This window comes from Ammospiza caudacuta, chromosome 11, assembly GCF_027887145.1.
Source record: "Ammospiza caudacuta isolate bAmmCau1 chromosome 11, bAmmCau1.pri, whole genome shotgun sequence".
In the NCBI taxonomy this organism is placed as follows: domain Eukaryota; kingdom Metazoa; phylum Chordata; class Aves; order Passeriformes; family Passerellidae; genus Ammospiza; species Ammospiza caudacuta.
In genome coordinates, this window is record NC_080603.1 from 19,577,766 (window position 1) to 19,594,026 (window position 16,261).

At 42.6% G+C, this 16,261-nt stretch overlaps 1 protein-coding gene across 1 annotated transcript; it reads right to left on the reverse strand.

The window, feature by feature from the left end:
- Positions 1–998: 998 nt before the first annotated feature.
- SENP5 (SUMO specific peptidase 5) lies at positions 999–15,698 on the reverse strand. Its single transcript, XM_058812378.1, has 9 exons — positions 14,515–15,698; positions 11,325–11,430; positions 11,032–11,179; positions 10,390–10,437; positions 8,407–8,484; positions 4,959–5,096; positions 3,214–3,297; positions 1,777–1,827; positions 999–1,686 (listed from the first exon to the last, which is right to left on the reverse strand). Exons 1-9 carry the CDS (start codon positions 15,461–15,463, stop codon positions 1,576–1,578), a joined length of 1,713 nt encoding a protein of 570 aa, XP_058668361.1. The 5' UTR covers positions 15,464–15,698; the 3' UTR covers positions 999–1,575.
- Positions 15,699–16,261: the final 563 nt, after the last annotated feature.

The window sequence follows — 16,261 nt, forward strand, 5'->3', positions numbered from 1 at the left end:
CTGCAGGAACTCCTTCTCCAGCACAGCAGTGTGCACGTGCTTCCACTTCCTGGCCTGACTGTGCTTGGCACCCCCTCCCTTCTCCCTCCCGTCATCTAGGAGGGATTTGCACCTGGCTTAGCTCAAGTCTGAATTAATTTGCAAGACAGGGAAGTCAAAGTGGTTTTCCTCCACCAGAAGCCAGGGCTATGGATGGACACAAAGTGAAGTTGTGCAGCAGATGATGCTTAGCAATGAAAATACTTTTCCTCTGGGCTCATTCCTGTATCTGGCAGAAAAACACAGCAAAGACATTTGCCAGTGTAGCAGCGCCAGACAACAATCTCTTCAAGCAGAAGGAGCTCTCTTCAGCAAGGAGCACATTGCAGTTTCCAGCCCAAGGTGAAGGCCCAGCAGACCCACTGCTCTCACCCACCCTCTGCCCAGCACAACAACCCTGCAAAGTTCAGGGCTGGGCTCGTGGGCTCCCACCCCTCTGGAGCAGGGTGACATCACCTCGCTGTGTTTGCACTGCACCCACAAGTGCTGCAACTCCCAGCCAGACCCATCGGTGCTACTGGACACAGACAAAACCAGGGATGTTCGACACAATCAAACAGCAGATACAGCAGAAATGAATTCATTTACATTTGAACAAAAGCAAAAGCCAATGGGAGGTTAAAGACAACAAGCTTTGAAGACAGAGCTGAAGGGAGAAATGGTACATTTTCACTGCATATCGTGGATCTGAGAAATGACTCAACGCCATCTGAGATGTAAACAGTTACTGTCAAGGAGTTTATCTTACTATCTAGGCTGTGACTCTTAAAGGCTAGCTTTATAGTTCTCTTTAATACACACATCATGAAGACTTCTGCAGCATCTTGGAACTTACCACCTATCTGACTGACTGAACACTTCTGTACTTTCTCTTACACAGACAAGTGCTGAAGCTCTATTTGTGCAAAGACTGCTTTTTGTCTATAGGGACAGGCTGATAATGACAGCCAGAGAAATGCTAACAGAACAAACTTTATTAGCAACTTGGACTATTTGAAAAAGGGATCTTCACAAATTAAAGCTGTAGATGAGTTTAGCCACCCTAAAATGTGGTATCCAGTATTACACAGCCACAACAGGGACAATGGAACTATCAAATACATTCTAGCTGTTCTTTTTATGGCATTGACTTTTTGATACATTCAAAGCATTATTGCATCAGAAAACATATCATGCATCTTTATTTTTCCAGACAAATTCACCTGTATTTGTCATTTCTAGCTACACCTCAAAGGTGCCCCAAATCTACCGTTTCATGGGTTTAGTTGCATGCTTTGCCTATATGCATGCTGAAATAATAAATATTAAATACAGGAAAGAACATAAGAGAACCAAACTGACATTAGGAATAGTCTATGGCAGGTCTGTTATGTTCTGCCAGTTAAAGAACTTTGCAAAAGATTGAGGTAACAACAGTGGCCACACCACTCAGCTGAGAATCGCTCAAAATTCATGGAAATTTTCAGAAATTCAAGTACACAAACACCAGCTGCAACTTGTCAGAAATGCCAGAGAAATTAGGTTGGCTGCATTTTATTAGTCTATTAGCTGGCGTTCACACAGCTCCTTGTAAATCCTTTTTCTCACTCGGGGCATATCTTCCTGGGAGAACTGAAAAGGCTGGTCTAAGGCGAGGCACTTGCAGTACTGGGGAAAAGGAAAAGGCTTGGTTGAAAAAAAGGACATTTACTACATGAACAACACAGGCCACTGATTTTTACATAGAAATACTCTTACCTGGAGCACAAAAACCCCACAGTCACTGTCATTTTTCTGTTGTGGAATGCACTGAAAGGAAAAGAAACAACCAGAGACATGTCAGATCCTTATCCTTTTACTTAGTTAGATCCTTTCATTCTCTAACTCCTGCTTCATGTCCAAAAGCAGATTCAGCATAAGGATCAGCTGTCTCATGCTCAGAGACAGCTGTTCTGCAGCACCAGAAACTGGAGTTGTAATTACTTGGTCTCATCCCGAACTTTGCAAGGTGACACTGAACACCTTGTTAGAATAACATCTAATAGTTAGAAAAATATATAGTATAGGACAGAAAATAAATTACAGTCTTTCTTTCAAGTTTATTTTCTTTTAGTGACCTACACAGAACAGCTTCTCAATTAGTTTAAATAAATGTTTGTACAGCATTATCTACTTTACACAGGACAAAACTATATCAGCAAAGTCACACAGGCCTAGAGGAAGATTACTCTCAGCATCCATGCTACCAGCAGTGGCTTTCCTCCCCCAGCCACACCAAAGGGTTTCAGAGAGCATGACAAATGGTTCATCACTAGGCAACAGAACCAAGCAAGGCAGTCTCAAATGATAACTTTCAACCTTCATTATTTCCTCAAACACGCTCAATTTTGATATGCAGAGCTAAAAAGTCCCAATCACTAGTGCTATTATGTCTCTGGCACTTGAAAAGGCAAAGTAATTGTTTTTTTCTCAACTCCCAGATCTTCTGCCTCACAGAACGCAGGAGGATGAACTGACTGCACAGGTTGTGCATGAGTGCAGAGAAGAATCATTTTATCATTGTATCAGCATCTAAAAATAAATCTGTGCAAGGAGGGAGCTGTTGGAAGTATGTCTGGTGTGCAATGACCTGTTTTATATCTTTGGAGCCATTATGGGATGGCTACGCAAATTACATATTCCCTCATTTACACTACACACAAGTTATTCCCTTTTATTGTTGCCAGACTTTGTTTACTTGTGATCAAACGCAGTGTGCCACAAACAGCCCTGGAGACCAAAGCCCTCTATCCATAGCAAACATAAAATATCAGCAGTAGCAACATCAGCCTGTTCTCTCTCTCACCAAAGCCCATCCATTCAGAACAGCCCTTTCAGGAGAAGGGAGGCAGCTGAGTGTCCAGATCAGTCAGTCCTTGACCTTGTGTCAATATGGACACCAGCTGCAGGTTTTGCTGTGCACACATTTAATTGTTCAGATCACCAAGCCACTTGCAGAAAGTGCTAAAGCCCTGGTGGGAGCTGAATGACCAATAGAGCTGGAATTCCAATGTGTAACTACCTGCATCTCTCCCAGTACCCTCCCTGTGGGCAGCATAAACCCATTTAGTGCTTGTACAAATATATAAATTTAGAAGCAGCTCCATGAAATCTCCCACAAAGTCAGACCCCAGGGCTCAAAGTGCTGTCATTTACCTTTGTCACAGCAGTCTGCCAACCCTGAAGGAACTCGGGGCGATTCTTCTCTTTTGCTTCAGTCAGCAAATACTTTCGAATGTTCTTTAAAGAAGGAAAAAAAGCAACATTATTCACCCACTAAAGAACAGGAGAGAAACACTGACTGCTTGGTTGGAATCCTTTTGACAATGAGGACAATTTTCAGGGAAGCATTAGGAGCGGAGCTAAAATCTAGAGGTAAAGAAATGAACTCTGGTGGGTACTGTGCCTTTTACCATCAAGGCTCATTTTAGTCTATCAAGGGGAGCTCTAACACCCCTCAGCCATGCTGTACACTGCTCTCCTTCATTCCAGACTAGCTGTGGCACCCAGGCACAAGGTCAGAGTGCTCCCAGACATGCACAGAAAAACAGAGCAGCCTGGCATGTGTTCTCTCCTGGCTGACACCAAGGCCCTTACGTTCAATATGGCCGCATTTTCCTGCTGGAATCTCAATACAAAATGCTCCAGTTCTGCAGCTAATCAACAAAGCTCCAGGGAGAGTTTTAGTGACATACAGGGGAAAAAAACAGGCTGACACAAGCGAAGAGAAGGAAGAAAGATAAATGAGACTGTGGTCTTGGGTTAAGCAAATCCTACTTCTCTGTAAACAGGCTGGGAATTTACAGCACAATTTAAACACTGCAGCACACAAATATTCACCTTAGCGTGTGGATCACAGTGAATTTTGGGGTATTGCTCCCCTCCTACCCCTAGAACAGGCAGAAATAAAATTTCCTCATGTCTGTGAGACATTCAGGTGCAAATGCCTTGCTTGGAATGGGATGGGAGAGATCAGGTTGCAAGGCTGTAGGAGAGACCTTAGGGCTGATGGCTGGTTCATGCTGCACGTTCACAAGCTAGAGAGCATGAGATCTCTTGCTCCCAGGACAAACATTAGCTTCATCCTCAGCAAATGCCAGCAGGCATACTATCTTCATTCAGAAGTCCTGGCTGGGAACTCTCCTGGGTACAATAATTACTACTCTTCTGTAAGCCAACAACTACACACAGTTAAAAGTAGAGGGCTGCTGCATCAAGCAAGCAATTAAGTTGACAAAATTAGCTTTTGTAAGAGGGTCATTACAATTTGCTAAGCCCAGCAAAAATTTCCTGGCTGTTCTTTATCAGGAAGACTGATAATTTAACTCTGGTGTTCAGGTTGCAGCCCTGAAAGGTTGCTGGGTTCTAACCAGAGGCAAACACCCCATTTCAATGCAGGACAAGGAAAAAGGCAACACACTGTTAATAGCACAGTAACACATAAACCCCACTGGGCAACACTACAGCATCTTCAGTCCTGTGCTCTCACCCAGGCAACCTATCCCCTAAAGGAGCACAATTTATCATTTATCCTAAACACAAGCCCCTTAACAGATGAAAGAAGTGCCCTCACTCTCCTTGGGGTTCTTCTGCTTCCCCATGGCACTGGGCTTTGAGCTCCTGCTTTTTCTGGGAGTGCCAAGTCAGAGTCACCAAAGCTGTGCTGTTACACGGTCAGGCTAATTGGGCAATAGGCAGTCTGACCTCAGCTGCCAGCTCTGGTGTGACCCTCGAGCCCTGTGCTTCAGACTCCTCAGCAGGACAGGATGATTCCCATTTCATACACAGCAAGACAATGACAGACATACCACATTTAAAGTTTATGGCTGAACAGAAACAAAGAGGGAGTGTTTCCTTTAAGAAAACAGTTCAGACTTTGCAGACACAGCTGTCACTCTTACCTCTACACAAAACTTAAAGTGAATGCCTTGGGAATCGTAAAATGAAATTATTCGACTGGGGATGTTCACAGTAATGAGGGACCAGTGGACTTCCAGGTGAATAGGAATTAACAAGAGAGTCTTCTTAAACAAGTCCACCTGGCAAAAAGAACAACATACATTACAGAGAGTTCCACAGGCAGAATACAGCACAGCCATACATTAATTGTATCCAAGTTTCCTTTCTGCCATCCATAACTGAAATCTTATTTTGCCCCCTCCACTTGATCATCACATTCTTCACGTTTACCTAATACACAACTTATTAGCAGGCACAAAAATACAGTTACAGTCCAGAAAGTGGCTGAGGAACCTTGTACAGTGTCAGAATTAATCACTTCTGTATTTGTGACAAAATCCTGCTCATGCTGCACTGCAATATCTGTGTTGAAGTGGGATTTCTTAGGTAATGATGGCAATACAACTGAGCCTCAGTTTAGGTTAGCTCTTCATCTCTTCAGTAATGACACTTGTCCAGTGTAAGCACCGCTCAATTCTATCAGAGCTGCTGATAGAAATGAGTAAGTGACAGACTGGGGCTGTTGATGAGAAGCTCAACACAAGGTAGCAGTGTGCATTCACAGCCCATTCACAGCCCAGAAAGCCAACTGCATGCAGGGCTGCATCACAAGCAGTGAGGCCAGCAGGTCAGGGAGGAGACTGTGCCCTTCTACTGCTCTCGCAGGAGACCACACCCAAAGTGCTGTGTCCAGCTCTGAGGCCCCATAGGTAAGAAGGATGTGGACCTGTTGGATCAGGTCCAGATGAAGCCAAAAAGATGTTCAGAGGCCTGGGGTACCTCTGCTATGAAGACAGACTGAGGGAGTTTGGGCTGTCCAGTCTGGAGAAGAGAAGGCTCCGTAGAGACTTTATAGCACCTTCTAGTACCTAAAGGACTACAACAAAGCTGAAGATGGACTCTGGACAAGGGCACGGAGTGACAGGACAAGAGGGAATGGCTTTAAACTGACAGAGGACAGGTTTAGATTAGATGAAAGAAAGAAATTCTTCCCTGTGAGGGCGGTGAGACATCGGCACAGGTTGCCCAGAGAAGCTGTGGCTGCCCCACCCCTGGAAGTGGGGCAGGGGCTGGGGCCTGGAGCAACCTGGGATAGTGGAAGGTGTCCCTGCCCATGGCAGAGGGGCAGAACTGGATGATCTGCAAGGTCTCTTCCAACCCAAACCATTCCACGATTCTATGAAGAGGCTGTAATTACAAACACCCCACAAAACCAGCAAGTTTGTAGTTTGACCTCTTCTGCACTAACACAGGCTCTGGGACTTGCCAGAGGAAAGCAGAGGAGTGCAGGATGCTTTGGTGAACAGAGCAAAGGAGGGTAAGAAGGTAGAGAAGATTCATCCTTTCTCAAAGCTGGCTTTGTAGCAGATGTACTGTGGTCTCAGGCAAGCAAACAAGGGAAAAGGTCTTGAAGTACAGAACAAATAGATCAGATGTAACACCCCCCTCCCCGCGTCTGTATGGCAGATGAGCCCTTATGCTTTTGGAAGCCAGCCAAGCCAGGGCCTTTCATGGTCTTCCTTCTCCTAGCTCCTCTTGAAAGAAGTGTCTAATTACTGGGGTTTTGGTGGCACAGTCCAGAAAATAAGCAAAAATAGAATCCTGAACTAAATGAACTCATCCTGTGGGAAGATTTCTAAGCTTTTTTTCCTGTTTTTTTTAAGCACTGTGCAATTTGAACTGTACATAATTGCAACACTACTGGCAAGGGCAGGTCTTTTGTAGGAAAGAAAAGTCTATTTCTTGAGTAACAATGGGAAGTCGAAGAGACAAAAAGGTGTGGGCATTCACAGCAGTTATCAGCTGAGCCTGGCTCACAACAGTCCTTTGATTGTGACAAGCATCGACCCTGCTCCCACCTGCAGAAACTGCTTCCTGACTGAATTACAGCACATTCACTACACACCAATCCATCACTCCTGGAGAGAAGCACAGGGATGTCAGCCAGCAGCAAGCTGAGACCACAAAGGAAAACTGGAGTAAGAGAAATGAACTCCATCTTCTGTGATGTCCAGCAACAGCAGAGCCACACAAAACTCAAGGGACCTCATGTGGCCCTAGCTGTGGGATTACTGCAGGTGTGCAATCCTGCAGCAGAAGAGCAGAAACAGGCAGCTAGAAGTTTGTCTTTAGTTACAAACTGATGTACAGCAAGAGTGGTGGCAACCCAGATTCACTCACCACGAGAGCAGAGTCAGCTCTGTGTCGTGACAGTGAATCAGGAGTGCCAGTGTGATGGGTGATCAGAAGGGACAGACACTAACAGGGGCTCTGAAACCACTGCAGCCAGAGCCAGCACAGGATATCCTGTATCCCAGGAGAGAACATTCACAAAACATGGTGCTATACTCTGGTGTGTTTCAAGAGCAGAAACAAATTCCCCTTAATTGCACATTGCAATTAAGGATGAAGGAGTATACAAAATCCTTCCCATAGAAACTGCTTAGTTCTCATTCTTGCTTGAGAGATTCTTTAGGAATTTATGTGTAAATATCTAAAAATTGTCCTGTCTCATCAGGTACCTCTCAGCAGCAACAACAATACAGATCCTGCTTCCAGAATCTACCTTAATTTCAGGAGTTTTTACAAAACTTGGGTTGCTGGAGAAAAGGAATGTTTAAAAAATAATATGTGGGAATATTAAGTACCGATATTCCATCTCTCTTTAAAGAGATTTTCAATAAATTATATGAATAGATTTTATATTTGGATAATGAGTTCATCTCTAGCATTTCACAGATGTGTGCTATTTAAGTACTTCTGCAGAAAGATCATACATTCAAACATGGCCTTTGATTAGTCTTGCCTCATCTCCCATATTAGAAAGGACAAATGTTCCTAGAAAAAAAGAGAGTATTTCTTTTTGCATTAGCTATCCCTGAAAATATCACACCCATGATCTGGTGTGGGTTCTGGAAAGCAAGGTGAATTCTGTTCTTGTCAAGAGAACAACAGTCTGACTTTGAGACTGTTGGGTCTCTTTTTTGCTTTCTAGTACCTGGTATGCGTTACTTGGAGTAACAATTTGATTTTGTCAAAGAATACCAGGCTGAGATAAAAGGAGGAAGCAGAATTAAGTCTGCTCTCCTGTAGATTAGTGTACCTGGCACTGTCAGGAGCAGTAAGAGACATTTCTTGCAGTTAAATTAACAACTTGCATGAACATACACAAAGAGATAACCTCCCACTGAAGATTTAGCCATTCCAAGTACAACATACCCGTACTAACTTGAATAGTGCCACACTACTACTTTCATCAAGCCCTTCCCACTTTGTACAGCTCCTCTGCTAACCCATCCCTTACAAATAACACACTTAACTCAGCTTCAAGTCAGTGACTGAGCCCAGCCCAGCAGAAGCCCAGCACTGATGACAGCATGTTAAAGGTACCTTTTTAGTCCATCGTTTTACCCCATTATATCCTTTGGTTACGAGCTGTCTATGAAAAAAGCTGTTAAAGAAATGAACCTAAAAAGAGAGAGAGAGGAGAAATGAGCACAGAAATTTTCATGCACAGTCATTCCCCTTCCCCCAGGATAATTTATACAAAACAACTTGTAATGAGGCAATATTTAATGTAGGTTTAGAAACAGAACCCCAGTAGGGACAAACAGAGGCATTGCCAAGCCTCAACTCTTACTGTTCTTCAGCAAGCTAATAAAATAAGCCTCATTCCCCTATAATATATCATGTGAGCCACTGCAGCATTTATATTTACATTTTTGTATCTCCAGGCATATCATGTTTAATTTTTTTGCTGGGGACAGACTTGGGAGAAAAACACCAGGACAAGGAGTTAGTTTTTGTTGTTCTTTACAGGCATCAAGGAAGAGAACACTGGGCTGGAAAAGCAGGGGTGGTGGAGAAGGGAGCAACTTCTGCCTTTAGCTGCTGGAAGCTGAGACTCAGAAAAAGAAAATTGATCAAAACAGTTATGAGATTTAGTCCAACAACATTGTCTTTGGCATTCAACTCTTATGACATGAACAATATGCTGCTATTGAGAAGTATTTTTAAGGTATGACTGATCCATTTGGAAAGTGAAAATCAACATTTATGACAAAAAAATGTAGGCTTATACAAAAAAAAAAAAAAATTAGCTCCAAGTTCACACTATTATTCCCTGTGCTTCGCTTCTTGCAATTATACTAACAGATTAATACAAATAGAAATCTGCAACATCTGTTTTTAATAATTCTGCTAGTGTAGAGGTGGTAGGAGGCTTGAGCTGTTACTTGAAAAAAAAGTTAGAAAATTCAGCATCTGAGAACACAGTCTAATAGCCATTAGCTATGCCAACAGACTTCAAAACCACATTCTGAGGTACCAGCACAAAATCTCCCATGAGGATTTCAATTATGCACTAGGAAGAAAAAGCAGACACAAGCAAACAGATACAATCTCCAATACCCCTAGCCCAGCACACAGGAAATATGGAGAATACTAATGAAGAATCACCATCACCTCCAATCAAAGCAACAACGCTCTTTCTTCAGAGCTTGAAGATTTTAAGAGTTACATTGTGCAGAGCTCATCTAAAAATGGCTTTGTTTGGTTCTTCCTTTGTGGTCTCACCTGAAAACTGTTCTGTCCCTAAACAGATGGGTTCTTATAATTGTCACTACTGCAAATTTAGTCACAAAATGGGGGGGGGGGGTTTATCTTGATTACTTTTTTTCGCTTTCTTTCTCTCAATTGCCACCAACAGCCAGGCACTGCAGTTGCAAAGCTGTAAGCATTCTGAGGAGGATGCACAAAACAGAGTCCTGCAGAGTCAATACTGCCAAGGAACCAAGCAGCTCCACAGAAATTCATATTCACCAGGCAGGCAGCTGACACAGCTTGAGCTGTTACAGCCCCCACAGCTACGAGGTGGGCGGGAGGGTGAGTGCAAGCAGCACACGTGCATGGTTCAGATGCTAACACTCATGGTTTGTCATCTCAGCAGAAATCCATCTTCATCAGAAATTTCAGCTGAAACACTAGGCTGCTGAGCAAAGGCACGAATACAGCACTTTAGAAGCTGATAAGCTGGGAAAGAAACCTCCAGAGAAGTAAGGAGAGTGGGATGGGCCAAAACTGGGCACGTGTCTTCCACAGGTACATCACTGACATCAGGCTACCACAGAGAGCACCTGCAGGGCTAATGCAGTCAGTTCCTGAAACAGGAGCAACAGCACTGAAAAGGGAAAAGGAAAGGTAGAAAATCTGAGCAGCACATAGCAAAAAATTATAATGGAACCACTCGTTCCACTATAATTTGTTGGCCATGGTTGAGTTGAATTCTGATTCTATATCTGAAGTGCGCAAAGTTTCACCCTCCCCTCTCCATCTCTCATTAGGTACATTTGTGTAACAATAAAACCCCCTCACCTTTTCAGGGACCGCATCCATTACCAGTTCACCATACATGTTAATTATCTGGAAGAGTTAGTAAATAGTTAAATACATACATCGCAATTTTTTAAGACCCAAATTCACAAGTGCCCATAAAACACAGACCCCTACCCACTTAAATCAGCAATATGAAGAGAAGACCTAAGAGCCACACTGTCTGAAGGACAAGCATGCTGCAACTAATAGTGGTCATCCTGGAGAGGGACTGTAACTTGCTGCTTGAACACTGCCTCAATCTTAAATGCAGTTTAATACTATTTAAATCTACTGGTTCATGCCCTGGGCTCTGCAGCCTTCCTGCTTTTTTGGCTATGGGCCACAGTTTGCTGTTTCACTCTGTCATTCTTGCAATCTGCCCAAGCTTGGGATGGGGAAAGTTACTAAAACCTCTATGAGTAGCCACTATTTTATCAAAATAGTCCAACATCATTTGTTCAAAAGTCCCCGTTTCCAGACTTACTGCACCTGTCACTGTAAAAGCTGCCCACCACTCCTTTTACTTGTGAAGTGCAAAGTAAAGGTAGCCCACCTGTTATGTCAGCAGGTGTACAACTGGTATTCTAACATAAATGGGCTAAAAAGGGTTAGGGAAACACATGAACACCAAGCATCTCTGACCTGGTCATTCAGCCAGTTCTGGCCTTCCAGTGTAGCCAAATCATCCATATCTAGCATGTGCTTATTATAGAAGACCCGGAAATTGCAAGTGGAGGTTTTTGGATGTTTTTCTCGATATTTCATGATTTCCCTGGTGATAAAAGGTTTTCTAAAAGAGGATTGAAAAGGTAGAGAAAAATCAAGTCAAGGTCATGTAAAATGGATTCTGTTCTCCTAGTTGTTAGATGAAGATCATGCAGTAGCAAAGTGATTTTTGTTCTTTACCAGGTGAACAATGTGATACTGCTACACACCTATGGGAGAAATCTTCATTAAAGACTTCTTTTAATCTTCCCATGACATCTTTTTCACAGAGTGGTACTAAACTGCCATATTTCTTCATAACTTCATCTAGGAATCCTTTAAATATACCAGAAAAATTAAAGTGCAAACATATAAAAAGCTTCTGAGTTCACCAATCCAATAAAGCTCTCAGTTCTTACAGGTACAACCAGCAATCATTCTGCACCCAACCAACATGCAGCACCACACATGACAAGTATCTATTTAAGAAAACTAAGCTCAAATTGGCAACATAAAATGAAAGCGGGAGTAGGGGAAGGAGGACAAAAATAAAAATGCATGAATCTGATCACTCAGCTTCACAGGAAAAGATCACCCCCTCTTCTTCCCATACACATACATATCTACAGCAAACTAATTATACCAGTGCTAGAGAAGAATCCATCCCCTTCCCTGCTTCAATTAGCATTTTAAATCATTTTACTGCAACGTGAAAAGCCATCAGTTCCTGCAACAGGTTTCATTGAAAAGCCAGTATCCTGTCCTTATAGCAGGCAGAATGACTCTCCTCAAACGCAGACAGCTGGAGCTGGCAGTGTTTGCAGCCTGCTCAGTTCCGCTGCCGCACCGCAGTGAACAGAACAGACACCAGACAGACTCCCAGCAGTTTAACTCCTTTACCCTTGCATCCTAGGGATGGCATTTAAGGTGACACAGGCAGCCATGTCAGCCTGTCATTGCCCAGGAAAACACTGAGCAACCACACCAGAAAAACATATTAACTTGGAAATAATGAAGAGATGAATGCTGGAAGAATTGAAAAACCTAGGAAATAGATGTTTTTCTTTCTCAAACACAAGACTGGAACACTGAAGATAAAAATTCCATACAACCATCCAAAACCACTCTGAGAATGAAAGAGAATGGAGAACAGGATTTCAACACTTGCTAGTAAATAAGAGAAAAAAGACCAAGTTGTCCAGCTCTCTGAAAATGAATTTTCAGATGCAGCAGAAAACATTTGTTTTGTGTACAGAAAGCTGGTGTGTACAGAAAGCTGGATCTGAGATCAGAGTCTGGGAAAATTGCATTAATCCAAAGTCCAGGACTCTTCTGAGGCTGGGGTGTGATGGCAGAGCATCACTGGATAGGACATTGTGTGCTTACTAAGGCTTTAAGAACATTTCCTGGAAACTTTCAAGATCAGGATAGGAAAAAGCAAGATGAGAGAAACATTGGACAGAAAAAGTGCCAGAAAAACAGCAGTAAAAATAAAAACCAAAGGAGAGAGACCAAGAAAAAACCCAAAACGAGCTGAGAATAGCAGTGAAGATATAATAAGAAGTGTGAGAGAAGGAAGGGAGGAAGGATTGAAGAACAAGATCAAATCACAATGAAGCATTCTTCATGGGAATAGGACCTTCTTGCAACTCTGCCACACTTTTGCCTAACAACTTTTATCCCTTACATCTCAGTACACTGTGACAGGGAAGATGTTCCTCACTCTGGCTAGAAGTCTAGCTAGACAATGCATGGGGCTTACGAGTGTACCTTATTCTGTTTTAATATGTAAAAATTTTAAAGGCTTTCTATTAATGCACAGAGGAAGGACTGTTCTTGTCATTACAACTAAGAGCAGCAGAGCTGCAGACCTCCAGTGCTACTGACCTCACTTGGGCTGGTGTAACTCAAGGAAAAGAATACAAAGTTCAGCCCCAGGGCAAAATCAGATACCCATCATGAACAGGATTTACCATGGGGCTGTTTGATACCTAATAGCACTTCTGAATGCACTAAGCATGGCAGCCCATTAACGTCTGAGTTCAGCTGCTGCAGAGAAATTCAAAACCCAAGAGCAGCCCTAACACTTGCACCTCCTTCACGTTTCTACCCCAGGAACTCTTGCCAGGTCAGCGCTATCTTTTAGGGTGCAGTTAATTATTAACAACATTCCTAAACACACAAGAACTCCTACAACTACAATTCTTTACAGCTATTCAGCTGAGAAAACTCAGAAGTACTATGCTATCAGACCACAAACCGTTAACCTTTGCCACCCTGATACAACCTTGGCTCCTTGCCTGTTATAGAAGGACTACATCTCTTTTTCTGATGGACAAACTTTAAAACTCCATTGCAGAAGTGATCTCTTCACTGGGTTACCAGAGTTTCTCTCCATTTCTCACACAGCATCTGGTCCTTGCTGGATCACATAAAGCCAGTCACAGAGGTACACATCCCACACTGACTTACAGATACGGATGTGGAGAACTAACTCCTTTCTTGAGGTTCACTGTGTCCTTCACATTTTACTTTAGAGAAATTGCAAAATTGAAGAACCAACAGGAGACAGAAAAATCAGAGCGTGTCAAACTTAAAACAATTCCTTTAACACTCATTGACACCAGCTTACAGTTTATGGGACTCTAAAAAGCCAATTTCTCCAAAGGAAGATATCAGAACATCTCTGAAGTTACACTGATGATACAAGATGGCACAACGTGTTAGCTTACTGCTCCTTACTCTGTGTGTAAAAAGCTGCTACACATAAATAAGACATCAATTACTATTTTTATCATGCTTCTCTTTAGAGTGACTGTCAAATACTGCATGCTCAGCATAGCACAAAAAAACCCCAAAGACTTTTTGCAGAACCTTTGCTAAGACCAGTCTTTTAAAAAAATATCGTCTCACAGGATTCATTAAGCTTACTCTATGAACAATTGGAGAGAAAACTAAGGGACAATGAACAGTATTTGGCTATTAAACCCAAAGTTTAAGTGATTTAGTGAGGAAGAGTAGAGAGTATAAGGGCAGAAGGAAGCATTAGAATACCTAGGATTTTCAAAAACCAAATTAAGAATAACAATTGTCAACCAGGTAAAAACCTGAACCTTTTGATTCCACATGATAAGACATTTAAAATTTCTATCAACAGTTTCCTGCAGATTCCAATTAAACTACATTGTATTCTCTAAAACAAAATAATCTTAAAATAGCTTGTCAGATAAACATTCATTTGTCCCTCTTTCATGCAGCTCTCCTCTTTGCAGCCTCATTTAATCAAATGTTATGCTAAGTGACCTTTACAATTCAGAGTAAGAAACCATTTCGTAAAGGAATTAACACACTATGTAAACTCCACAATACAAGCAGCAGTTTCCAGGAACTCCTGGATCCCTAAGATATTTAAAGGTATACCACAAAGCCACGTTGCCAGCTGCTCATCAGCCACCCGGGAAGTTTTCTGACTGTTCCTTTTGCCTCCCTTCCGAGTTCCTGATTTCAGTCCTGTGCTTTCTGGTGAAGGCTCCTCCAGAGGACTTTTACTGTAAGGGTGATCTAGTAATTTTGAACTAAAAATGTCCAAGTTTAAGGAGCCTTCTACTTCCATCTGGCTAGAGCTGTCCTCATTCTGTGTCAGCTCCATGGATGAAGGTCCATTTGCAAAATTATCACTGACATCAGAATCCTGCAAGGAGGATTGCAACAGTGTCATTCCATCTACACCCACAACCTCCTTGGATTCTGCACCATCTTGATCTGAAACAGCAAGTTCTTTTCCTGCCACGGAGACAATGTCAGAGCAATGATCCTCTGCAAGAGCTCCGTTGGTCTCCACCTGGCGCAAGGTTTCTGCCTCTGGAGAAGCTCTAACATGCAGTTCTGGTGGGACAGCATCCAGACTGGCACCGTGCCCTTGGGATTCTGGATCCTCAGAACACAGCTCAGCAGACACATCCTGCGTGTGGCAGATCTCAGGTGCACAGATCTCATTCTCTGCTCCTACAGATTTGGGTGTGTTATTGTTCATATCTGACAAGCTGTACCGCTTCCAAAGACGCTTACTTCTAGATTTCCAGGAAGAAAACAAATTACACAATCCACCTTCAAAATCCCGCTGAAGCGTTTCCTGATGGTCCCTTGTAACTCTCTGCACCCACCTTCGCCTGATTTTTCTTAATTTGCAAGTCTTGCCTCTTGCTCGAAGTTTCGGGAATTTTATGATTCTATACCGAAACTTAACCATAGAAAGTTTCTTATGCATCATAAATAAAAATCTCTTTTTTACAGTATGATGGTTAAATTTGGACCTCTTTAGAGCTGTCAAGGGGTCACAAGTTCCATTCCACTCCCTTTGCAACAGCATTTCCTTTTATAGTTGTTTAAAACTACCAGGACTGTGTTGCCCTCATCATTATTGCTCTCCGCGCTATATACAAAACCACCTTTCTTTACAGGTAAGGCAGCACCTTCCAGCGAGCCACATGAGACATAATGGATATGGCAAGAGATGCTATTGAGAACAGCAACAGTTTCAAATTCTTCATTCAAGGGATCTTCACTCTGAAAGGATTCATTGTTGAGTTTCCTTACTGCTTCTACAGACGAGCTTTCAGCTTCGTGATAGGGACAGGATCTTTTTGCTCTCAGTAGTTTTGTAAGGAAAGTTGTATAATTCAACAGTAGGTTTTGGACAGGTTTCTGCATTTAGAAGCACATCAGGAGCCCACCTGCTTTGGAGCTCAAGTGTCTTCCTTCTGCACCGCAGTATTCTGTACAGTTTGTTGTGATTTAAACTCACAAATAGCTGGGCACTCTGTCTTTTCTTCTAAGTTAGGAAAACTTGCTTTTTGAAGCAGTATTTCCCAGGCTTTCCAAAAACAGTGGTCCATCTTCCAGACTGGGCCAACAGCTGACTTCTTTGCCAAAGCAAAGGTCTTCTATGGCTTTTCATTTTTCTGCTGCATTATTATCTTCAAAAATAACTGAAAGAACAAGGGAAATTAATTCAGAGTTATCTGGACTGTAACATAATAGCAAAACACTAAGGCACATCCCTCAGGCCACATGCCTATCTAAAATTCCACTCCTCCTCCATCCACAACCCCACATTCCCGAAGACATTTTTCACTTCCACCAAAAGGAAAAACAAGTAATAGTTGCA